Here is a 26,351-nt window from a genome sequence, read left to right on the forward strand (position 1 = left end):
TTTCAGAAATTTGAGGAAGGAATTTGACATGAGGAACTCAACATAGCAAGACTGATGCAGGGAACATCATTCTGGAGAACGAGATAATTCTTAGTAATTCCTGGGGAGGAAAAATCTTCTGTCTCTTGAAAATACCTTTAGGTATGAAGAGAATTTAGAAGCATCCCTCAAAAGGTAGTGAGCATGAAAGTGTTCAGATCCAGATTTTAGATTCCAGTTACACCATCCCTTTCTTCTCAGGTGGAATTTGCCCAGCTTAATGAGACATTCTCAGTAGCAGTGGCACTGTGTTAGTGAAAGACAGGATGAGGAAGGTGTGGTATTAAACCTTAGCCTGAATGTTTGTATATCAGAAAGTATGATGACTTGGACATTAGCCTTGCAGCAAGAAAAACTGACTCTGATAGCAATACAACACTGACCAGTTTTAAAAATCTTGGCTGTATTCCAAGCTCTGCTGCATCCAGAGTAGAACTACCTGCTCAGGAGATTTACCCAAATTCTCTTTTTAATTTGAAAATAAAATAGGCATTTTATTTGTTAATATATATTTACTTTGGCTTTCTATAACCTGTCCTCTCAAGGAAGAACATGAGGTCTGAAGAGGCACTGACCAGGCAGCCTCACTTGGAACCTTAAGTTCCAGAAGCCATTTCAAAGAAAGAAAGGGTACCAGTGGCCAGATGAGACATGGCTTTGCTTTTTGTGATCTCACAGCCATAACAAAACTGGCACCAGGCATATCCCTCCTCTCCAGAAAGGTGTAGGTAAATAGAGCAAGTGGAAGGGAAACCAGCGCTCAGCGGGGCAGGGCAGCACGGATGGACTGTCCCAGGTGGGGCTCCAGTGCCAGCCAGGCACTGCCGACCACCCCCACCCACTGCTGCTCCGTATGTAGTAGGAAGGACCTTCACAGGTCCGCAGGAAAGGTGGCTGGAAGATTCAAGGACAAGGGCGTCTGCTGAGAAGAGTTGGACAAAGTCCACAGTTGGAATTTCAGGAAGCCCCATTAGTCCAAAGTGTTGCACTTGTCCTCACGGCATTTCCACCATCCAACCTCCCTGTCCTTATCTTTCCCCTCACAGTAATGCTCAGCTAAATCATCTGATTCCTTGTTAAGAGGCGCTGAATATCCTAACTCAAAAGTAAAAATACTTTTCAGTCTTTTAACTTGGTAGTATATTTATTAGAATAAGAGGTTAGATTTGTTAAACATTTGGATTAAAGTTGTTAAAAGGATTTCCATACAATTTTTAGGCACTATACACACTTGTTTACAATAGCATCAGTATTTGGATTTGGGGAAAGATAAATCTCATACATTTTAATGCCTTGATACACTTGTGACAGTCAAAGTAACTCCACCATTTTAGAAACTAATCCAAACTTAGAGACATATACCACTAAATATCCCACACAGTATATTTAAAAATAAATATAGAAATACAACCAGAAGTCTACACATCATCAGAGTAGATATACTGGTGAAGCCCCAATTATCATGGCAGTGAAGGGCTCTGGCTAGATTTGGATGGAAATTGCTGAATTCTACACCAACGGCAAAAGGATAATAAAATAACATGATACACACTTTCTGATGCTCATTTTCGTAGCAGCAAAGCATGCTTCACATGCACTGCCTGTGAAGAATCTTGCAAGGCTCCTTCCTCCAGTACAGAAGGTACGCCTGGCAAGAGTGAAGTACCACCAAGTGTGAGAGAATCCCCAGGATCCAGGTGGCCGGCCAGCCAATCCTCGTGAGGGACAGCAGTGCAGTTTTCAGTAAAAATGACTACCCACAGTCACCGAAGTTTCACACTAATTCAATGTTGCACATGATTTGATCATCACCATACACAAAAATAGCCCCAAGCGCAAAGCCAATCCACTTAGGGGAATAATAAGAGTAAAGACAGTTGTATTAAAAATGACACAAATAGAGTTTTGGCACATGCTGTGTTCTTCATTCTTTGTCATATGTGAAATGCATGTCTGAACAGAGATGTGGGAAATAGGCCTGAAAGCAACATAACACACCACTGGGCAGGGGACTTGCTCTTCGCTGTTTCCCAAACATCTAGACACCAGCTGCGTGGGTTGGTGTGCTGGGCTGGTTAAGGCCAATGGTGGAGCAGAGCCAACCTGCAAAATCCACTTCCTCGGCATCAGATCTCTTGATGAAAGCATGAACCTGCATGTGAGGAAACAGAGGAAGCAATGTTAAATAGCCACGAAGAAGGGAAATTCAAAAGTCCTGGTAGGTCAAGGGCTTGTGCCACTTGGAAGTAGCTCCTGGAGCCCACCCTTGAGCAGCAGTGGGGGCCAGGAAAGCAGGTTCAGCTGCTGGACAAAAGACCAGCTCTCCCTGGCTCTGGGCAGCTGGCTCACTTCCCTGAACCTGCTCTCTCACCTCTGACATGCGGGTGGTAGTTCTGCTTTCAGTGCCTCACACAACTGTTAGAACAAAGGAATGGATGGAAGTGCATGTTACACTGTATAGGCTCTATAAGACATGGAAGCCCAGGTATTTATAGTATTACTTCTCAGTGCCCCTCTACCACCACCACCACCAAACAGGAGGCAAGTGGAGAGTGGCTTGGGGAGGGAGCTGAATGTAAAATGAGCTGGTCGGTAATAGAAAAAGACCCTGTCCCTGTGAACAGGTGGGCTGGCCCTTTCTTTCCCTGGACTCAGGGCTGCAGGGCCATTCCAGTTTTTCCTTTAAACTGATGGGAGGACAGGAGAATGGTATCTGGGATCCTATGGCAGGGCCAGCAGGACTCAAGGCAGAGCAGGGATGGACTCAGGAAGTACTAGATGGATGACTGACAGGAGAACAGATGAATGAACAAGTAGTGTAAGAGTGAAATAAATGAACTTACCATGAGTTGCTTCAAATCTGCTCTCTCTGCAGGGTTTTTAATTAAGCTTAAAGGAAGAAAAATAACATGTGAGCTACTGCCTGGAGCTGCTTCTACCTCCAGTTACTTAGGTTTACCTCCCTGTCCTCCCCACACTATATATAGGCTCTGAGGCGTGCCTGAGCCTTATGCACTTCCCTGTTCTTAGCATAAGGCCATGCCCACAGCAGGTTAATAAATGCTGAACCGAGTAACGTCAAAAGTCAGCAGCTACTTTACCGACTGCAGTTGTCAGGTCACCTAAGAAGGGCAGCAGCCGAAAGGATCAGTGGAGAGGGGAATGGACAAAGCCAAGATGGGGTGGGGAGCCTGACAAAAATGGGGTACTCTTCCATATAATAAGGAGCCAACTTACCATTTATTCACAAAATCTTGAAATTCCAGACTGAATACTCCACTGGGCAGTTTCGGAGGAGGCTGCAAATACATGTCGGCACATGAAAAATGCTGGGCTTCCTGCCCCAGCCCTCTCTCCTCCCTAACCCCTCCAGGCAGTGCTGGTCAAGTAAAGGCCAAGGGTGGGAGGCCAGTGGCTGGCTGCTGCGTCACTGTGCCGGAACCACTGGTCTCAAACCACAGAACTGGGGCCAGGTCAGTGTTCTACCACTCACTTGGCTAATTACTAAACAGATCACTGTTCCCCTTAAGCCTCAGTTTACCTTTCTATGAAATGAGGGCCTAATGACCCTTTCCAGCTTGCACTCTACACCAGAAAATCTTGGAGTGTGGCATGCAAACCACGGGCAGTTACCAGTAGCGGCAGCTAGGGGCATATGCAAACCACCAGGCACAGCCCAGCCCAGCCCAGACAGCACTTGTCGAAGTCACAGAAGGCTAACTAGCTAACTAATGAAATACGTATCCTCTTTCTAAGCCCCGAAGGAAAGAGAAAGGTTAATAAAACATTAACTGGCAAAGGGCTGGGTCTGGAAGAATGTTAGCTGCACACTCACTCCAGGAGTGAAGCAGGCATCAGAGCAGGAACACTGGCCGCGGCTCTCATTTTACCCAGGTGCACAGTGGCTACCACACAGGGCTACTGAGGACAAGGCTCTGCAGTCCACACAGCTAAGCTCCACACAGCTCAGGAAATGTGATCCACCCCTGTGACCTGTGCAGGGACTGTGCGCAGCTTCCTTGTGAGCTTACCTCCAGACTCTGCCCAGGATGCCATTGCTCTGATGTGTTGCCCAAATAAACAAGTAATTTGAGACTAAAAGTTAAATATCGACACTACCAAAAAAGCTCAGCCTAGCCCTCTTCCCCTGAATGCCTTATAAAGAATAGCAGGTGAATAAGTCTAATCTGAGGTCCAGGATTAAAACCCAGGTCTTAGGCCCAACCTGCAGACGGTCCCCGCTGCTTAGGGGAATATGAAAGGAATATCCAAGGGCAAAACGAGCAGCCGGGCCTCCATCCCAGTCTGAGTAGGAGGGGCCAGGCAGGGGGGAGGCCGTGTGCCAGCACAGTGTGAGGTGCATGTGCCCGTCCCCATGCAGCCCAGCCTCCTGGGAGGTCCAGGTTGACGGGTGGAGAGAGGGAGGGAGGAGGTGGTAAGGAAGGAATAGCAGTAGGTGGGGAGAACCTGAGCTTTCATCCTAGGGCCTCGGTTTCCTCACCTGTATGAAGAGCATACTACAACCCATTTGACCCACCTGAGCAGTGCTTAGAGACCTGATTAGGAATATGTGAAAATACGGAAGAAAGCAGTACACACTAGGTGACTGGCAGCTGCACATACAGCCTCAGGCCATTTCTTCCCTTAACATGGCTCCCACCCAGCACCACTCAACTCAGGTCCCACAAAGCTGAACCCATGAATATGGTGGCAGGAGATGGCTTTCCTGACTGCCACAACGCAATGCACACGGCCCTCCCTGAGTCCTAAAGCAGCCATGATCAGGTCCTGAACTTCTTTTCTATGTCCATGGTGCTTAGCTTAACACTGTGCAGTCAGGAGAGAGAGGTTGCTAACCTCTCTGACCAACTGTGACCCAGTGACAGTGGCCTAGTAACTGCTGGAGTCACCAGGATCTTCCCTGTTGAGTTTATAATAGATAAGGGGACCTTTCTGAGCTTTTTGGGACCTGGTTTTAGAGAGCAGTAAGACAGCATGAAAAGTTATTCCACTAGTATCTTGAGAAAGAAGAGAACAGGGTGATGCCCTTTATCAAACACCCAGGCTGAGTGGGGGCTTTCAGCTGCTGCCCGACCATGCCAGAAACCTATCCTGGCCCACTATCCACGCTGCCCTGGGGCCAGGAGCGCTGGCCCTGTCATCAGAAATCCTGTCCTGAGGCCTGCCCCACCCCTCTGAGCAACTGTGGTGCCAGCCCATAGCTTCCCATTCCCCTCAAACCTACCCCAATTCGATGAATGCTGATCAGTCTCTTCCTCCCTTGATCCATTTTTTTCCATTTAAACATACTGATATACATATTACATATAATATGTGTTCCTTGTAAAAAAAAAAGTCAGCTAACAGCAATAAACAAACCTTTAATCACCTGTAATTCCATCTGTGGTATATTAGTTTCCAGACTTTATATGCATATACGGGCTATATACATACATTGTTTCTACACTGTCACTTTTTATGTTCATTGCTTTTTAATGGCACAAGACAAAACCCAATATTGCAGATATAAATGCATTTGCCTCGCCTCCCCTACACAATCTAAGAGTCTTCACAACTAGGGACTTTGGATTTTCCATCTTTGGATATCCACCTCATTCCTGCCACCCACAGTGCTCAGCACATAGTAAGTGCACAAGAAATGCTTGATGAATGAATGCGATGTAAGTGGGTAAAGTGTCAGTTCCTGAATCTGAGAAAAGAGGAGGGACTCAAGAGTTACCTAAAGATGTTCCTGGGGAAGGGACTGCTGCAGCCTCTAAACCAGCCACACAATTCCAAAAGGGTGATGCACAAAGCAGAACCCATGGATGCTGAGGCCCAAGCAGCCCATTCAGTGTGAACAACTCACAGCTTTCCCAGTCAAATCAACTTTTTTCTTAAGAGGAGCAAATAGATTTCACGGTCTAGGAAGTCATGCAGTACTTACCTCATTGACTATGTAATCCAACAACTCAAAAATTGCCATGGGAGGTCGGCTGTCCATTCCATAAGCTAGAGATTTTATAAAAAGAAAGAAGAAAGCGCTTCTCAGAAAGAGACAGGATGACACTTGCCAATAAGGGGCGAGATGTTGAACATGGACCCCAGGGCCTGGAACAGGGCAGTGGACAATAGAGGCTGGGCAGCCACAGGTCAGGCCTGGACGGAGGGGACCAGCAAAGGACACAGAGTAAGCTGGCCATGGCATGAATCCAAGTTCTGACACATCCAAAGTTTTTTACTTTGGGCAAATCAATTGTCACTGGGCCTAGTTTTGAGTTATATAGAGATAGATAATAATTATATCTGCTCTTTCTCCCTTCCTTATATTGAGAGAGAAACAAATGAAGTAATACTAAACAACTAAAAAACTTAGTTTTAATTATCCCTGAACTTGGGTTTCTTCCTTGTATACCCCAGAGTCATGGGTCACAGCCCCCAGCCCCTTCGATGCTTCTCCCTTCGTGCACGCCCGCACCCACGTGGGCCTCATAAGGGTGAAGTCCAGCCCTGTCTCCTAGGTCAGACGGGACTGTTCTCACAGGAACTATATTAGAAGATGGCTGGGCCAGAAGCTTCTGAGTATCAGCTTCCTTCACAGTATTCACATTCAAAGAGGCAGGCACAGTGCTCACCACCTTGGAGTCGGACTCGGCCACTTACAAAGTAAGTATACATGGTCTGGCAAGTCAAGTGCTCTGTGCCTCAGTTTCCTCATATCTAAAATGGAGATTATAATAGTGCTCACACACAACTGCTATTAGAATTAGATAATGGTAGGCAAATGCATGGAGACAGAAAACAGATTAGTGGTTGCCAGGGATGAGGTGGGGGAGTTGGGAGTGAATGCTAATGGAGGTGAGGTTTCTTTCGGGGGTGACGGAAGCATCTGGAATTATATAGTAGTGTTAGCTGTGCTACATGGAGAATATACTAAAAACCACTGAATTGAACACTTTAAAATGTGCATTTTAAGTTACATAAATTTTATCTCAGTAAAAATATCGACCTAAAAAAAGAAAATGTCATGATTTAAAAAAAACAGATAATGCACATAAGTACAAAGTGTAGTGCCAGGAACACAGTAGGCAGTGTAGTGTTGGGAACATAGTAGGCTCTCAACAAGTAGCAGAAGTGTCAGTCAGAACAGTGATTTCCTGCACCTCCCTGGACACTTCTGCTCTGCTTCCCTCAGCCCCAGCCTGGCATCCAGAGCCGGGGAGTCAGTCTCGGCAGAGTGTACAGAGAACCAGCCCTCCAGAAATGCCCAACAGTGAGGGACCCCCACAGCCCAAGCTCCAGCACACCAGGACACTCACAGCTAAGGGGCCTCCCAGGGGTCCTTGGCCTGGGTGGTGTCTCAGCCGCATCTCCCTCCACCTGGCACCCAAACATCAGCTCCAGCTCCTTGGCATCTGGAGGAGGGATGGGATACCTCCCAATCGCCATCTCAACCAGAGAGAGCCCCATGCTCCAAATGTCCGACTGCACTGAGTAGTGAGTCCCCTGGAGTCTTTCTGGCTGCAGGAGAGACAGAAACAGTTACAATCGCCTGTGAGCTAACCTGGCCCGAGCAGAAGGAGGTGGAGTCCCCAAGGGTGCTCAAAGGGAGCCTCAGGACTTCCTGCCACTTTGAGACTTGTCTGCACTGCAGGGGAGTAGGCTTCCCCACAGGGCCCTGGCCCTGGGTCTGCTGATGGACTTTATTTTCTCTCTCTGGAACCCATTTTAAGATCTCCGCTAACCTCTTAAACGTTGCATGTTGCCTGTCCCCAAACACTGTGCCCACCGAGTCCTAGCCAGTCCCATGGCTCCGACCTCTCCTCAATTTCCTGTTTCCCCAGTAACCTAAACGGTACCCCACCCAGCCAAACTCTGGTTGTCGCCTCAGCTGTGGTTCCAGTTTTGCCTGGCCTGGCCACTGTCTGGCATGCATGGGGCAGCCTGTCCAGAGCTCAGCATGGGAGGCTCATCTTGTTACTGAGTCTGAAGCATGAAGCTTCTGGTACACAGGCCATGAATGAGATGGCGCAGTGGGCAGAAAGAAGTTCTAAGTCCAGCTCTACCACTGACGCACTGTTCCTGGATAACACCAATGGCGAGAAGGCAAAGGATCTGGACTTAGAAGACCTGGGTTCAAATCCGAACCCTGGGACTTCTAAGCTCCACGATCCTGAGCCTCCATTTCCTCATGTATAAAATGGGGGTGATGATGGTGATGTCACAACAGTAAGAGCATAACAAAATATCTGCTCTACTCAGTAGAGTTATTAAAAAGGTCAAAGCAAATGAAAATGTGTGTTGTGTGTTGCAAAATGCTGTACAGATGAGTTATTGATGGGAAGAAGCAAAGGAAAAAGCATACAGTGCTAGAGAAAAGCATTTGATATATCACTTGTATTTCAGGGACCCTATTAAAAAATCCTTATGACCATCGTACATTTATTTAGACATCAAATTATTTCTCCTATAGGATTTTTCCCTAACTCCAAAACTGGACTATTTTTTTTTAATCTTAGATTTTATTTTATTTTTTTAAATTTTATTGATTATGCTGTTACAGTTGTTCTATTCCCCCTTTCATTCCCCTCCACCCTACCCCCACATCCCCACCATTACCCCCATTTAGATTCTATATTTCCCGTGCTATTCTTGGCCCCTCCTTCTATTTTCTATCTACTGTCTATGCTACTTATTTTCTGTGCCTTCTCCCCCCTTCTCCTCCTCCCACTCCCCTGTTGCTAACCCTCCTTGAGATCTTCATTTCTATGTTTCTGCTCCTGATCTAGCTGTCCTTTTAGTTTGCTTTCGTTTTAGGTGTGGTTGTTAATAACTGTGAGTTTGTTGTCCTTTCACTGTTCATGTTTCTTTAACTTCTTTTTCTTAGATAAGTCCCTTTAACATTTCATATAATAAGGGCTTGGTGATGATGAACTCCTTGAATTTGATCTTATCTGAGAAGCACCTTATCTGTCCTTCCATTCTAAATGAAAGTTTTGCTGGATAGAGCAATCTTGGTTGTAGGTCTTTGGATTTCATGACTTGGAATACCTCTTTCCAGCCCCTTCTTGCCTGTAAGGTCTCTTTTGAGAAATCCGCTGACAGTCTGATGGGGACTCCTTTGTAGGTGACTGTCCCCTTAGCTCTTGCTGCTTCTAGGATTCTCTCCTTCATTTTAATTTTGGCTAATGTAATGATGATGTGCCTTGGTGTGTTCCTTCTTGGGTCCATCTTCTTTGGGACTCTCTGAGCTTCCTGGATTTCCTGGAAGTCTATTTCCTTTGCCAGATTGGGGAAATTCTCCTTTATTATTTGTTCAAATAAGTTTTCCACTGGTGGCTGTGCCTTTCCCCCCTTCTGGTACCCCTATAATTCAGATGTTGGAGCATTTAAAGATGTCCTGGAGGTTCCTAAGACTCTCCTCATTTCTTTGAATTCTTGCTTCTTCACTCTTTTCTGTTTGGCCATTATTTGCTTTCTTCTAGTCCACTCCATTGATTTGAGTCCCAGTTTCCTTTTCATTGCTATTGGTGTCCTGTGCAATTCCATTCATTTCAATTAGTTTTGCCTTCATATATTTGTCTAATTTGTGGCCATAATCAACCAGTTCTATGAGGATCCTGATGACCAGTGTTTTAAACTGTGCGTCTGAGAGTTTTGTTATTTCTTCATTGCTTAGATCTATGGGCTCTGAGGCTTTGAGATCTTCTTGCGACATTTTTGGTCTGTTTGCGCCCTTTAAGTGTAAGAAGTGGGGCCTTGGACTCCCAGGTCACTGGGTTGTGATGCTGTATGTGGGGACGTGGTCAGAGCGGGGAAATGGTGACCCCCTCTGCTGTTTCTCACAGCTGGGTGAGGAGCAGCACCTTAGGTGGTTCACCTGGGCCGGGCCACTTAGAGTCGCTGGGTTATGACACCGTATGTGGAGGTGGGGTCAGAGCAGGGAAATGGCGGTGCCCTCCACTGCCACTTGCCGCGGGGACCCGCCGGGCCGGTCCAACTGCCCACTCCCTCGCCGGTCCACCCGCGCACAAATGCGCGACCACAATCAACACGCAGCACGGCTCCCCTGCTGTCTCCCCCGCGGTCGCTCGCCTGGTCGCTTGCTCGGCCGCTCACCAGGTCCAACCCTGTGCCTGGGATCCACACGCCTAAGTGTGTCTGACCGAGTCCTCCTGTGCAACCCCGCTCCACCAGCCGGTGGTTTTGCCCCTTACCGGTCAGGCTGAAGAATTTGTTGTTAACGGACTTCTGAAAAGTTCAATTTTCCGTGTTCTGGCTGTATTTTCTGTTGCTAATATTTAGTTGTCTCTAAACTTGGTTGTGTGAGAAGGCACGGCACATCCACTTATGCCTCCATCTTGGCGGAAGTCCCCAAAACTGGACTATTTTGGAAATGACCACATAACCACAAAAACTCAACCACTACACAAACCCCTGGATCAATAAGTCCCAGGGCCTGTTAACTGATTTTGAATTCGAGAGTCAGAGTTGAGGGGCCCAGTTTTTAGACACGCAGAGAGGAAGCAATGAGGGGATGGCAGGGAAAGAGCAGAAGAAAGCCCCGAAGGGCCCAGGGGTTCACTGGGGCGGAGGGTGGAGATGTGGGGGAGCGCCGCTGAGGGATGACGACCGTGACTGGAACCGTGGTGGGGTGGGGTGGGGCAGGCAAGGAGGAGTGAAGACATGGACGTGCCCCGCCACACGGGGAGGCTGGGAGCCGCTGACACCCACCCGAGAAGCACGTGAGTGCGTGCTGTGGGAAGGGAGACTGACCGGGAGGAAAATCAAACCTTCAGTCCTGGCTCTGCGAGGTTAAGTGAGCAGGTCACTGAACCTCCCTCAATCTAGATTTCCTCATCTCTAAAATGGGAATAATCTTTACTTCCTGGGACGATCACATAGATCAAATGAGGTCACCCAAAGATGTGAAAGTGCTCGACACAGAACACATAACACATCCTCTATGCACAGATGCCCTGAGCCTCCGTGCCCGGCCCCTGCAACCCAGGCCTGCACTCACGCCCACCCCCGCAGGGACCTCCGGCCCTGCTCAGCGCTCATCCAGTCAAGTTTCCCCCTTTCTGAATCACCCTAAGGGGTGTGCTAGCCACTTCCCACCTGTTCAGTCAACCAAATATCCACCCACTCACCAACCACTCCCTGAGCAGCCACCACGTGCCAGGCCCCCAGCCAGACCTTAGGGACAACAGAGAGACACCTATGCTCCTATCCCTGCTCCCAAAGAGCTTGCTGTAGGGGGAATGGAAGAGAACAAGCTAATATCACCATGGCGTGGGCACAGCCACACACAGAGCTCTGGTGGCAGGGGGACCACCAGAGTTGGCAGCAGGAGGAACACCTTTGGGACGGGGTGTCAGCTGAGCTACAGCAGAGACTCCAGCAAGGAGACGTGGTAGGTGGGCTGTGGTGAGAGGCAGGGGCAGTTAACTGGGAGACATGCAGTGAAGAGGGAGAAAAGAGGCTGGGCTGAGGACACAATGCTTAAAGACTCACAGGAGCTGGGGAGGTGGGAAGGAAGGTTAATGGCTGATGCTCACGTCTCTGCCTTGGGAAACCAAGGAAAGAGTAATGCCATTTACTGCTAATGGGAAAGACAGGGCACCCTGGGGTGGGGCCACATTTGGGTGTGTAAGATTCAAAGTTTTGAAGACAACCAGAGAGAGGTGTCTAGAGGGCAGCTGGAGCTCACAATCTCTTCAGAATGGAAGCCCAGCTCTAGAAACATCTGAGTACTGGCAACAGACTGAGCTGCGATCGGACAGCCTGTTCTGGTGGGAAGAGGCCCAGGAACCCAGTTATGCTTCAAGGCCTGTGAAGGCGGAGACCATCTCTGTATGTACTGCGATCTCCTCAGGGTGGGGTCACAGGGCTTCACTGACCACCCCCCACCCTCCATCACCAGGCTCTGGCTCCACAGGAGAGGCACCCACTTGCTCCTAACCCTAACCAGAGCAGGAGCTCAGGAAATGGAACCCACGGCTCATACCGACATGTAGGACCTTGTGCCCACGAAGGAGTTGGCCATGGAGTCGATGAGCTGCCCGCTGACCCCAAAGTCACAGAGCTTGATCTCCCCACGGGAGTTCACCAGGATGTTGGAAGGCTTGACATCTGCAGGGAAAAGAAAATTGAAAAGTGGGGAACTCACTCAGCCAGGATTGGGAAGACAAGAGTCAGTGCTCCACGGACAGACTGGCCCTGACCGCAAGCCCCAGGACACCCCCGCCTCGCCACAGAGCCAGCCCGCAGCTTGCAAATACTTCGTGACTGGAAAATTGTAACCCACCCCATCATTCTTTCCACATTGTTTCTGTAAGTGCTGACTCTAATATGTGACTTGGAGGTAAACAGTATGTTTGTCTAAGAATCCTAGGAACTAACTTCAGAAGATAGACTCTGACCTTCAGGCACGCTGGCTCTGCAAGTGTTGTTGATCTTCCACCACGGAGCCAGGATGATGTGAAGCTGGGAGATGTAAAACCAGGACAACTAAACCAGGATGACGCATACCAGACCACCACTGGCTGTATCAGAATGGACTGCACGCGTCCGCATGTAGAGAACTTTTCAACCACTTCCCTTGATCACTTTGCTCTGGTCCCTCCCGCTCCTTATAAAAACCGCTGCCTCCTCTTAGAGGTGGAGATGGACTTTGGGACATGAGTCCCCCGTCTTCTAGATGGCCAGCATCTGAACAAACCACTTTTCTTCATATCAGCACCAGCCTCTCCAGTTTTGGCTTTTGTGGGGACAGACAGCCAGGCCTGCTTTCAGTTACAACTTGACACTGAGACCCCTTATTCCCCTTTGTTCAGGGTTGAAGACTATCAAGAGAGGAAATGACAAGCTACTGTAGAAGCAGAAAGAAGAACCAGCAAATGTCAACTCTTTAGGAATCCAGACTTGGCAAAGGTGACTCATGAAAGGAGTCAGTTACTAGGAATAATCAAGATTTCGAAGTCTGCTGTGGATGGTGTGGCTCAGTGGACTGAATGCAGGCCTGCAAACCAAAAGGTCGCTGGTTCAATTCCTTGTCAGGGCACATGCCTGTGTTGTGGACCAGGTCCCCAGTTGGGTGTATGTAAGAGGCAACCAATTGATGTTTCTCTCCCTTTCTCTCTTCCTTCCCTTCTTCCTAAAAATACATAAAATCTTTAAAACAAAAGAAGAAAGATTTCAAAGTCTGTTGCTTCAAGCACCCCTAATGGCAAAACACAATTAACTACGGGTGGATCATAAGGAAGAAAAACACCAATAATAAGACCTGTATGCTTGCTGAGGCTACAGACCAAAGACTAAAGGGGGATGGAATGGAGGTTAGACTTCCTACTTTTGACCTTGGTTATAAGCACAGAGCATGTGGGTTTCATGAATGATAGGTCTGTCTGGAAAAAGTCCAACCATTGTTAATATTATGAGAACAGCCCACACAACACTGACATAACCAGGCAGCCAAGAAGAGTGGACTGGAATGTGCGTGTGTGAACAATGACGACTTCACTGTACTAGTCGGTGGGGGCAGAAGACACCGCTGAATGAGCGTGTGTACTGTGTGACCACTGTATTCAAAATGACTAGGTAGATAGAGCAGGGTGTCAAACTCATTTTCACTGGGGGTCACATCAGCCTCGTGGTTGCCTTTGAAGGGCTGAAATAATTTTAGGATTGCATAAATGTAACTACTCCTTAACTGTTAAGGAGTTGAAATTACATTCGGCCCTTTGAAGGGAACCACAAGGCTGATGTGGCCGCCAGTGAAAACGAGTTTGACACCCCTGGAGTAGAGCAACGAATCTGCATCAAATTTTATATTGAACTTGAACATTCCTCCATGGAAACCATTCAGGTGATTCAGAAGGCCACAGCTATGGGCAATTGGTCATTGGCAGCTTCATCAGGACAACACACCCACTCATGCATCACATCTCGTGCAGAGTGGTTTGGCAGAACATCAAATCACACAGGTGACTCAGCCCCACTACAGCCCAGACTTGGCACCCAGCAACTTCTGGCTTTTCCCAAAACTAAAATCACCTTTGAAACGGAAGAGATTTCAGACCATCGATGAGATTCAGGAAGATATGATGGGGCAGCTGATGGTGACTGGGAGAACTGTGTGAGGTCCCAAGGAGCCTACTTTGAAGTGGACTGAGGTATCATTGTTCTATGCACAGTGTTTCTTGTATCTTCTTTAGTAAATGTCAGTTTTTCATATTACATGGCTGGATGTTTCTGGACAGACCGTACGTGTGGCAGTGGAGTAGGAGTTGTAGGAGTGTAGGAGTTGACATGAGTCTTCCACCGAAGTTACTCCCCTAACTGCCCACACAGTGGTGTCTACCTGTTAGTCAAGGAGGGCCAGAGAACCAGGAGAGCCAGAGAAACTGCTCCTCACAGCGGTCGAGGCAGTGCTGGCAGTACCAGCCCCGCCCCCCTTCCCTGCACACAGACCTTCCTCACATCATGCCCTGGCTGCTGTCACCAATGCTAGGCTACTGGCCACTCCTTCTGCAGAGAGAGGTAAACTTCCAAATATTTTCTTCTACCGCCTCCTCTGATTCAAACAGCTGCCCTATAAGTGGGCAGACCAGGGCCAAGTATTATTCTCACTTACGGGTAGGAAAACAGAGGCTGGGACTCAGTAAAAGTCCCCAGGCCAGGACTTTGTGGGCAGACATCAGCAAACATGAGACCCACTGGAGCAGGCCACATGTCAGGGATAAAGTCATAAACCATGACAGGGAATCTTTCATAGAAGTAAACAGACCCTATACAGAACATCTGTAGATCAGAGTAAACAAAACTCTCCATAATTCCAACCTACAAGAACTGCTATTAACATTTTATTTTTCCCTTTAATACTCCCAGGTGAATGGATTTATTTTTAAACAGATTCTAACAGGTCTATCCAAGAATCCTTCCAAGGGTAAACTGAAGCAAAACAAAACAAGCCACCCTTTCATATCCCAGTAAGTCCTCCCCCTGCCCAGCCCCCACCTACCCTCTCAACATCCCCAGCCCAGGGCAGGGGTCATAACCATGGCTCCTGGCCAACTCCAGCCCCTCGCTCCCTACCATCGGCTCCAAGAGGGAGGAGTGTTGGCGATCCGCCTCACCACTGCACCCCAGCATGAGGACAAGCCCCAGCACACAGCAGGCGCTCCAGACACTGTGAACGATGGGTCTATGGGTGCATCGCACTGATGCACACGCTCTGAGCCGTCTGTGCAGTCTCTGTGAGACTCACCCTCATCATGTCACAGGACACAGGATATGAGACCTTTCCAGACCCCTCAGCAATGCTGACTCCTACAAATAGATTTTCAGAATGTAGGCATTGGAAGGCCTTAAAGAGCATCTGGTTCCTCCCCTTCATGGTGGCAATGAAATGTCTAGGGCCAAAGGGGTCCAGGGACTTGCCTGAGGTCACACAGCAAAAACTGAGTAAAGTTGGAATCAGAATTCAGACCTTCTGTTGCCTACACTGGTCCTCTTCCCACTCACCTTGCTGCCATATTATTCAACGGTTTCACCCGTTCACCTGTGTTCACTGAGCACCTACTACATGCAGCTACCAGGGGGACAACAGTGAGCAAACTGATGGAAGTGTCCAGGGTAAAATGAAGCTTACATTTTGGTGTGAGGAGACAGACAAAAACAAACTGAGTAAGCAGTGTGTAACGTCCAGTAGTCTCAAGTACCATGAAGAAAATAAAACCAACGCCACCATGAAAAAGCATGGGCGGGGCGGGGACTGCTGCTGCGGCAGGGCTGCTGAGGGAAGGCCCCGCTGCAGAGATGACCCTTGAGCAACCACCTGTGCGACCTCTTGGAGAATCAGTCCAAGCACAAGGGGGTATTACAAACTTTAGGAGGTCAGCGGCTAACTTTTGTTTCTTCCCCAAACCTAACATGAGGACAAGCCCAGACAAACGCCTTCAACGGAGGAGGTCCTCCTCCCCACAGTACCGAGGTCCCCTCACACAGGGCAGAGGGCCGGGCCCTGGAAGTCAGCGCTTATGTGTGGAAAGTGATGCTGAGTAACAGGACAGAACTGGGAGAACCGGGCACGTGACAGTGCTTGCCGGGGCCTGACGGGGAGGGCAGGCACATGGAGGCATCCGGCACGCACCTCTCGTCCCCACTCCCACCAAACACCATGGCACGCCTTCATCCCTGCGCCTGGCCACGAAGCCCTCAGCCCCCTAGCCTTCCAAAGGCTCCTGTGGCCGATTCAGGAGTGGCCTGTTAGGTTTTGTTTTAAAGCAAAAGAGTGGAAGTGACGAAAGGGACAAGGCACTTGTTTGCAAATCCTTGGCCCTGCCACCTGCTGTACGTGTGGCCTTGAGTGAGCCACTTCACCTCCCTGGTCTCGGTGTGCCTGTCAGGAGAGCAGCTCTCGCCACCTCACCAGATGAAGACCAGCATCAATGTAATGAAGTGTGGGTATTTAAAAAGCAGACCAGCCCTGACTGCTGTGGCTCAGTGGGTTGGGCACTGACCTGCCATCCGAAAGGTCACCGGTTCAACTCCTGGTCAGGGCACATGCCTGGGTTGTGGGCCAGGTCCCCGGTTAAGAGCAGGCAAGAGGTGCTGATCAATGTTTCTCACATTGATTTCTCTCCCTGTCTCCCTCCCTTACCATCATTCTAAAAATATTTTAAAAAATAAAATAAAAGCACACCATGTTGCAGGAACACAAAGAATGATTCTTTCACAAGCTGCCCTCCAAGACAAGACAGCGGCAGTCCCTTCCCCACCCCCAGGGCCCGGGGACGCCTTCGCCTGCTGGCTCAGACTCGTCTCTCCAGGCTTGTAGCTGCTGCTCAGGCGCGGCTGCACTGCCTCTGTAGCTGTCCTTGTATCTGATTTCTATTCACATTGCAAGCAGGCCTCCTTTTTTTCAAACTTACGTAACACATTTTCCTCCAGCCTTAACTGTCAGCTCCGCTTCCCCCATCTGCCCCAGGGAACAGTGCTGCTTGGGAAGCTGCAAAGATCCATGATGGTGGTAGAGGCAGAGAGGAGCAGCGGGGAATCCCGAGGGCACTTCCTTGCTCGGACCACGTATCCTGGGAGCCAGAGGCACTACACATGGCTGTTCCTGGTGACCAGGGAAGCCTGATAAGAAGCTGCTTGGAGACCTGACAACTCCAGAGCTTGTGGCTGAAGCAAGCTCCTCCCTGGCAGCCCCAGCCAAGTCGGGCTCTTCTCTGGGGGCACAAGAGGTGCATGTCAGACTCTCTGTCAGCATCCACATTTGCTTTTTACAGCTGCGACCCCTCTCTCCTCTGTTTCTACTTCTGATATCTTCCCCCTTCAGCAGTACAGCCCCTGCACAGAACCTGCAGTGGCTCCCATCTTCCTTAGAGTAACAGTCCAAGCCTCTTGGCCTGCCTTTCCAAGCCTTCCATGGGCCCTCCTTACCTCTCCAACATGTCTCCACATCCATGTTCTCCCGGCTCAGGCTTGCCTGCCTCTCTAACTGTGCTGGTGTTGCACTTGTACCTGCATCTAAAGCATCCTCCTTTACCACTCACCCTTCTCACCTCCACTTCTAGGTGCCTAGTTCTGAGTCCCTTTCTGAACGCAGAATACTGCTGTGCTCCTGGAGCCCAGAGTTAACTGGCTTCCTCCCACATCTTTCTAGCAGCAACCTCAAACATTTTTCAAATCATAGGCCCGTCTCTCCCTACTTCCTGAGGCCTTCTGTGCCTTGGGTTCTCTTTCTGATGCCTTGATATCAAGAGGGTGAGGCGAGGAGGAGCCCCAGCACCTGGTGGGTTAGCCTGCATTCTGGAAGGGGCTTCTACCACCCTCCTAGGCTTACAGGCTACAAGGTCCCCTAGGAAATTCGTAAGATGTTAAGGTTTCATCCTTCCATCCTGCTCAGCCTCTGCAACAGTGAGGATGGGCAAACACCCCTTCTACAAAAACTAACAAGGAACTTTTTGGAAAAACTAAGTGGAAGAAAATATGTTCTTCTCTGATATTTTCTGCCCCAGAAATAACTACTGTTCAAATCCCCCTTTCTTGCCCCCAAGAGCACGTGATTTTAACTAAATTTCTGAGCATTTCCTTCCTCTCTACAACAAGAAGTTTGAATTAAATAAGTCAGCAGGTCATTTGTTTATTCTGTAAACCCTTATAGAATGCCTGTACTGAGCTATGAATAAAACGGACCCAGTCCCTGTCCCTGTCCTCAAAGTCACTGCCATTACAGGAGACAGAATCAAGTAAGTAACCAGAATGTGTGCACATGTGCGTGACAGTAAGGGCAAAGACAGAAACGGTCAGGGCACTGCAGTCTCAGCTAGTCCGATTTCTCCCGACCAGGTGGGGTCGGTGCCAGCCTGACTAGGGGGCAAGGCCCGGTCAGGCAGGCGAAGCAGCTGAGCATTGGCCCCCACAGGCTTCTTCTGTATTTGAGTAACCTCATTATGCTTGGTGTAGGCTAATATCACAAGATGTATTACCTATTGCAGGGGGTGGGGAAGGAAGGCAAATGGAAGAAGGCGGAACATGGAGGAACAAAAGGGCAGAGGAGCAGGAAAGGCAAACACAGAGTAGAAGAGAAACCGAGAAGAGCTCTTGGAGGGATGGAATGAGGGCCCTAGAGAAGCAAGCTGAGGACACTTGGACACCAGATTCTGGCTCATCTGTGACAGACTGAATCCAAAAGTAAGATGATCTTGGATAAGTGAGAGTTAAAGGTTAAAGAAAAAAAGGCAAATGAGATATTTAAATAATGACTCTAGGCGTCGAATGACCTCTTTTAGCAACCCTAGCAGAGCCTTAATAACCCTTCTCTAAAAATGAAGAAACAGAAGGGAAAGGTAGCTGACCCTGGTAAGTCGATTAACAGTCTCCTCAGAGTCACCGCCAGTTTGTGGCCTTGGGGAGCTAGTTAAGTAGCAAATGTAATCAAAATTCAGAGAAAATCCCAAACCCCTCAATTAGCCAGGAACTATAACCTCTTTTTCCCACCCAACCTTCCCCAGGGACATTAAAAAGAGGCCCCAACCTTCTCCCCTCCCTGCTACTACAGAAAATGAATGCAGCTGAAAGACTGGGGAGGGAGGAGGGGTGCCAGCAAGCCCAGCACACCAAGGAAGACCCCACAACAGCTCCAGGTCATTGAGCACTTACTATGCCAGGCCCTTTAAATATATGGTACGCTCTCACAATACTGTGAAGCAGGCATTACTGGGGATGAGACACACTGCAGCCCAGGGTCCAGGAGTGACCTGCCAAAATTACAGTGAACTGATGTCAGAGGCTAGAGTAGAGCTCATAGCCTCTAGACTGATTATCCAGAGCCTAAATCATCTGGGTCTAGACAACAGATCAAATGGCAAATCATAGTGAGTTGTACTCCAAAGTTTCAGAAAAGTCATCTAAAGTGGGTGAAGGTGGTCAAAAGGTGTAACCCTCCAGTTATGAAATAAATAAGTCCTGGGGATGTAACAAACAGATTGGTGACTACAGTTAACAATAGTGTATTATATATTTGAAACTTACTAAGAAGAATAGATCTTTAAGTCCTCATCAGAAGAAAAAACAAAGGTAACTATATATGGTGATGGATGTTACCTAAACTTACTGTGGTATCACTTCACAGTATATACATATACCAAATCATGCTGTACACTTAAAACTAGTACAATGTTGTGTGTCCATTGTACCTCAATTTTTTAAGAGTAGTGGTTGGGAAAAGTGGTTATGTCACTTACATAATAGGGAATAGGATCTGACTTGGGGCAGGCTGAAATCCTTGAATCTGGTTGTGAGAGAAAATATTTCTCTAGTTTAGTGAGCATGTTTCCTTCTGAGTTCCAGCTCATTATCCTCCTTGACAAGTCAAACTGCAAGACACAGCAGGCACTAAAGGTTGTTTCCCACCTCCTTCTGATTAACAATGAGTTCAACAAAGAGCCTTCAAAGCAGGCGTGCCAGGTCCTAACAAGCAGCTATTTTCTCTCCTCACATGCAAGATTATTGCAACCAAGTCTAGTAACTGCATTTAAAATATTTTTGTAGAAACACTTATTTTTTTAAATACATTTTTTTATTATGCTATTACAGTTGTCCTTTCTTTTCTCCCCTTTATTCCCCTCCACCCTGCACCCCCTCCCACGAGCATTCCCCTCCTCAGTTCATGCCCATGGTTCATACAAATAGGTTCTTTGGCTTCTCCATTTCCTATACTATTCTTAACCTCCCCCTGTCTATTTATGTCTACTATGCTGTCTACCACTTATACTTATTCCCTATACCTTTTCCCCCATTCTTCCCCTTCCCTCTCCCCCTCCTTGCTGATAACCCTCCATATGATCTCCATTTCTGTGATTCTGTTCCTGTTCTAGTTGTTTGCTTTTGTTTTTTTTTTAGGTTCAGTTGTTGATAGTTGTGGTTTGTTGTCATTTTACTGTTCATAGTTTTGATCTTCTTTTTCTTAGATAAGTCCCTTTAACATTTCATATAATAAGGGCTTGGTGATGATGAACTCCTTTAACTTGACCTTATCTGGGAAACACTCTCTCTGCCCTTCCATTCTAAATGATAGCTTTGCTGGACAGAGTAATCTTGGATGTAGGTCCTTGCCTTTGATGACTCTGAATATTTCTTTCCAGCCCCTTTTTGACTGCAAGGTTTCTTTTGAGAAATCAGCTAAGAGTGTTATTGGCACTCCTTTGTAGGTAACTCTCTCCTCTCTTGCTGCTTTTAAGATTCTCTCCTTACCTTTAATCTTGGGTTATGTAATTATGATGTGCCTTGGTGTGTGCTCCCTTGGGTCCAACTTGTTTGGGACTCTATGAGCTTCTTCTTAAAAAAGAAGATTAAGGAAGTTCTCTTTCATTATTTTTTCAAATAAATTTTCCATTTGTTGCTCTTCCTTTTCTCCTTCTGGCACCCCTATGATTCAGATGTTGGAACATTTAATGTTATCCCAGAGGTTCCTAAGCCTCTCCTCATTTTTTTGAATTCTGTTTCTTCATTCTGTTCTGGTTTAATGTTTATTTCTTCCTTTTGTTTCAAATCTTTTATTTGAGTTCCAGTTACCATCCTTCACTGTTGGGTCCCTGTACATTTTCCTGTATTTCACTTTTCACCTTTACTTCTTCCCCTATTTTGTGACCATACTCAACCAATTCTGTGATCATCCTGATTACCAGTGTTTTGAACTCTGCATCTGACAAGTTGGCTATCTCTTCATCGCTTAGTTGTATTTTTTCTGGAGCCTTGATCTGTTCTTTCATTTGGGCCATTTTTTCTTGTCTCAGCAGACTCTTACATAGTAAGGGCTGGAGCCTTAAGTATTACCAGGGTGGGGCAACCCACATCACTGTGTTGTGATGCTATATGTGGGAGAGGGGTCCAAGAGGGAACACCACCACTTGCTCAGCTCTCGGCTGGTTTTCAGTCACTTCCCCTGCTACTCACAAGCAAATTGGGCCCTTCTGGTGCTGATCTCTAGTGGGTGGGCTTGTGTACACTCTAGGACCCTGTGGATCTCTCCAATGAACACTCCTGTGAGACTGGGAGTTTCTCCTGCTGCTGCAACCCCCACAGGTTTTTACCGCCAGAGGTTTTGAGGCTTTATTTCCCCATACTGGAACCCTGGGTTGTATGGTCTGTCTCACTCCCCAGTTGTCCATCCCAGTTTATCTGCACGTAAATGTGGGACCACCCACTCTGCCCACTGCTGCCTTGCCTGTCCTCCCTGCCCAATGTCAGTCTCCACCCCTCTTACCAGTCTGGATGAATGTTTCTTCTTTAACTCCTTGGTTATCAGACTTCCATACGGTTCAATTTTCAGGCAGTTCTGGTTATTTTTGTTTTTAAATTTGTTACTGTCCTTCTTTTGGTTGTATGAGGAGGCGAACTGTATCTACCTACACCTCCATCTTGGCCGTAAAATATTTTTCTTCCCTCCAAAGATTCATTAGTTTTGAAATGCTTTCATTCTCTACTTTTGCACACTCTTCTCTGCAAAATTCACTACTCATTTCTGACCAAATGCTGACACAAATGCTGACAATTAGAAGAGGATATTGCAAGTAAGGATTTTATTTTCATTAACAAACACCATTCTGAGAAATGGCCTAAAATTTTTAAATAGGATGTAACAAAAGCCAGAGCAAAACGTATAGGGATTACACTAAAGAGAGAGAGAGAGAGAGAGGAAGGAAGGAAGGAAAGAAAGAAAAGAGGCACAATTAAGGAAAATGCTCACTGGTCCTAGATTCCCTGATCTCTCATTTCTAATAACCCATAATATTTGGCAGAGCAGCCCCATTTTACAGACACAGAAATAAGGCTCGAGTGGAGTTCCTTGCCAAAAATCATAAAATAACCTTTCCAACTGAAGGACACGCCTTAATGTAGTGTATTTCCCCCTCCAGACTACCTAGGCTCCTTCAGAAGACAAGTAGATATGTCATCCATCACAAAGCCAGGCAACCCCAGTGGGCAGAAATGCAATGTGGGCTACCTTGGATACTCATCATCTGCTATTCATGAAAGGAAAATTATCTGTTCATTTTTAAATGGAGTGGGAGAAAATTCCTAGTAACGCCACTGTATTCATGGCAACTCAAGCTGCACCAAAGTAAGACATCACCATTTGTGCCTGGGTCATGTCTCAACATGATTCACCACAGAAGTCTGGACAGGTCAAGAGGCCACTCGCTAGTCGTCATTCACACCTCAAGTCTGGGACAAACTCCTAAAGAGAAGCCCTCGAAGAACGTGTTTGCCAATTTCAGGACAAACGTAAGCCAAAAGTAATGGACATTCCTGTGTAGTTTACTGAGGAGACCCTCTCCCCACCACACACACTTCGGAAGAAGTGTTCCTTCCTTACTCCAGCCAGCGCCTCAGATGGAAACCGAAAAGGGCCCGAGGGAACATTCATTCCCCCGCCTCCAACACGTCCCAGCTGCCTCACTTGAAGAGCTAGAGACAAACTCATCTCGAGCCATAATAATCATCACTGTGGGTCTGGCAGCTGAGGTAACTCTGGAGAGAATGTGACTCTCATTTCTCAAGAGACCAGCATGCTGGATTCCAGCTACTAATTAGCCGCTGTTCTCCCCATGTGTAAGGTGGGGCAGTCTAGACAGGGTCCAAAGGAACTGGTCTCCCGGTCGATTCACTGCCACCTTGAGGCTGTCACCTCACGGCCTAGGGGATGACACAAGTGGGCAAAGGAAGAAGAGGTGCAGTCAGGACCACCTCCAGAATACTATGGACTGATTTATGGACAAGGGCACCATCAATATCTAGACACACACAGAGACACTACCCAGGGCAGAACCCCGTCCACAGCCTCAGGGACAACCCTGAGTTTCTGCTCTGGGCAGCTTGGCAATACACCAGAAAAAGTTTGGCATGCAGGAAGTGCCTTGTAAGGGTTGCAGAAGCTACTCAGAAACTTATTACACGAGAGTCTGCTACCAACAGCTTGTAAAACAATCACAAAACAAAAACAATCACAGGCCACTGCAGATCTTGCCTATCAGTGCTAACAGCAGGTCTGACAGAAGGGAGAGGAGGACTTCAGATGTTGAAACCTCGGCCATGGCTGAGGACCCGGTTCTTCTGGAGGCTGCTGCTGGGATATCTGTGAGGTAATATGGAGACACCCACCTGTCCCAAGGACTAGGATCCAAAAACATTCTTATAGTCCCCAAAGAAACTACATTTCTTCCTGACCTGAGAGCTCTCTGTTTTTACAAAACTCTTTATCTTGAGCAATAAAGAACTCTTCTGGAGTGGATTTCAAGCAGAAAGGCCCCAAAGCATAAACCACTCCAGCTTTGAAGAATGCCATAGAGCTTGCTCCAGTTACAGCTCAAGAACCTAGGCCGGGGGACTTCCGCCAAGATGGAGGCATAGGTGGATGTGCTGTGCCTTCTCACACAACCAAGATTAGAGAAAACTAAATATTAGCAACAGAAAACACAGCCAGAACACGGAAAATTGAACTTTTCGGAAGTCCGTTAACAACAAATTCTTCAGCCTGACCGGTAAGGGGCGAAACCAGCGGCTGGCGGAGCGGGGTTGCACAGGAAAACTCGGTCAGACGGACTCAGGCGGGCGGAATCCAGGCGCAAGGTCGGACCTAGTGAGCGACCGAGGAAACAACCAGGCGAGCGACCACGGGGGAGACAGCGGGGCACCGGGGCTGCGTGTTGACTGAGGTCGCGCATTTGTGCGCGGGTGGACAGGCGAGGGAGTGGGCAGTTGGACCAGGCCGGCAGGTCCCCACGGCAAGCGGCAGTGGAGGGCGCCGCCATTTCCCTGCTCTGACCCCACCTCCACATACAGCGTCATAACCCAGCGACTCTGAGTGGACCGGCCCAGGTGAACCACCTAAGGCGCTGCTCCTCCGCACCCAGCTGTGAGAAGCGGCAGAGGGGGCCGCCATTTCCCCTCCCTGACCACGCCCCCACATACAGCGTCACAACCCAGCGACCTGGGAATCCAAGGCGCCTTTTCTCACACTTAAAGGGCCCGAACAGACCAAGAATGGCGAAGGAGGATCTCAGAGCCCCAGAGCCAATAGATCTAAGCGATGAAGAAATAGCAAAACTCACAGACGCACAGTTTAAAACACTGGTGATCAGGATCCTCACAGAACTGGTTGATTATACCGACAAATTAGACAAATATATGAAGGCGAAACTAATTGAAATGAATGGAATTGCACAGGACACCAATAGCAATGAAAAGGAAACTGGGATTCAAATCAATGGAGTGGACCAGAAGAAAGCAAATAATGGCCAAACAGAAAAGAGTCAAGAAGCAAGAATTCAAAGAAATGAGGAGAGTCTTAGGAACCTCCAGGACATCTTTAAACGCTCCAACATCCGAATTATAGGGGTACCAGAAGGGGGAAAGGAACAGCCACCAGTGGAAAACTTATTTGAACAAATAATAAAGGAGAATTTCCCCAATCTGGCAAAGGAAATAGACTTCCAGGAAGTCCAGGAAGCTCAGAGAGTCCCAAAGAAGTTGGACCCAAGAAGGAACACACCAAGGCACATCATAATTACATTAGCCAAGATTAAAATGAAGGAGAGAATCCTAGAAGCAGCAAGAGCTAAGGGGACAGTCACCTATAAAGGAGTCCCCATCAGACTGTCAGCGGATTTCTCAAAAGAGACCTTACAGGCAAGAAGGGGCTGGAAAGAGGTATTCCAAGTCATGAAATCCAAAGACCTACAACCAAGATTGCTCTATCCAGCAAAACTTTCATTTACAATGGAAGGACAGATAAAGTGCTTCTCAGATAAGACCAAATTCAAGGAGTTCATCATCACCAAGCCCTTATTATATGAAATGTTAAAGGGACTTATCTAAGAAAAAGAAGTTAAAGAAACATGAACAGTGAAAGGACAACAAACTCACAGTTATTAACAACCACACCTAAAACGAAAGCAAACTAAAAGGACAGCTAGATCAGGAGTGGAAACATAGAAATGAAGATCTCAAGGAGGGTTAGCAACAGGGGAGTGGGAGGAGGAGAAGGGGGGAGAAGGTACAGAAAATAAGTAGCATAGACAGTAGATAGAAAATAGATGGGGGGGGGCAAGAATAGCATGGGAAATACAGAATCTAAAGGACTTGAGACACATGGTCATAAACTAAAGGGGGGTAATGGTGGGGATGAGGGGTAGGGTGGAGGGGAATAAAGGGGGAATAGAACAACTGTAACAGCATAATCAATAAAAAATTAAAAAAAAAAAAAAAAGAACCTAGGCCGGCTTTCTCTCTACATGACAGGCCCAGGCCACTAATTCAATACTGTGCACAGACACCACGAGGGTTGCACCACAGCTTTATCTGATAAAGGGAAAGAAAAACAAGTTGAGGCATAATTTAACAATGTTCTTGGCCACTTATTGATCATCAGCCAACAATCCCAAGGCAGAAATAATTTATGGGTGAAGCTGTATGAACTCCATATTGATCTAAATCATGTGATGCTTCTCTGAAAGCATTACCCCTGAAAGGGTCTTGACCAAAATAAAACCTTGGTAAGTCAAGTGGGCTAAGAAGAATGGTGGGCTGCCAATGCAAATCACTGCTTTAAAGGGCAGGAAACAGAGCTGTATCCTGATCTCAACCCCCGCCCCTTGCACAACTTCCCTAACACGCGATCAAGTGAGCGCACCCACACACATATACACACTTTAACTCAGAACCTAACCACTTGGGGTTCAGCTTTGGATGAAGTGGACCTACAACCTCCTGCCATAGTAAGAGGAAAGACTACACAG

At 47.6% G+C, this 26,351-nt stretch overlaps 1 protein-coding gene across 1 annotated transcript in view; it reads right to left on the minus strand.

Moving 5' to 3' along the window:
* Positions 1–1,432: 1,432 nt before the first annotated feature.
* MAP2K1 (mitogen-activated protein kinase kinase 1) overlaps positions 1,433–26,351 on the minus strand; it is an 83,689-nt gene continuing 58,770 nt past the window's right edge. Inside the window, exons 6-11 of the mRNA XM_037155780.2 lie at positions 12,050–12,174; positions 7,359–7,560; positions 5,987–6,051; positions 3,277–3,338; positions 2,883–2,928; positions 1,433–2,191 (exon numbers count right to left, since the gene is read on the minus strand). Of these exons, the coding sequence (XP_037011675.1) occupies positions 2,078–2,191; positions 2,883–2,928; positions 3,277–3,338; positions 5,987–6,051; positions 7,359–7,560; positions 12,050–12,174 (614 nt within the window). The 3' untranslated portion in view covers positions 1,433–2,077. The remainder of the gene's footprint in view (positions 2,192–2,882; positions 2,929–3,276; positions 3,339–5,986; positions 6,052–7,358; positions 7,561–12,049; positions 12,175–26,351) is intronic.

This window comes from Artibeus jamaicensis, unplaced genomic scaffold, assembly GCF_021234435.1.
Source record: "Artibeus jamaicensis isolate MK-2021 breed Jamaican fruit bat unplaced genomic scaffold, CSHL_Jam_final contig_548, whole genome shotgun sequence".
NCBI lineage: Eukaryota > Metazoa > Chordata > Mammalia > Chiroptera > Phyllostomidae > Artibeus > Artibeus jamaicensis.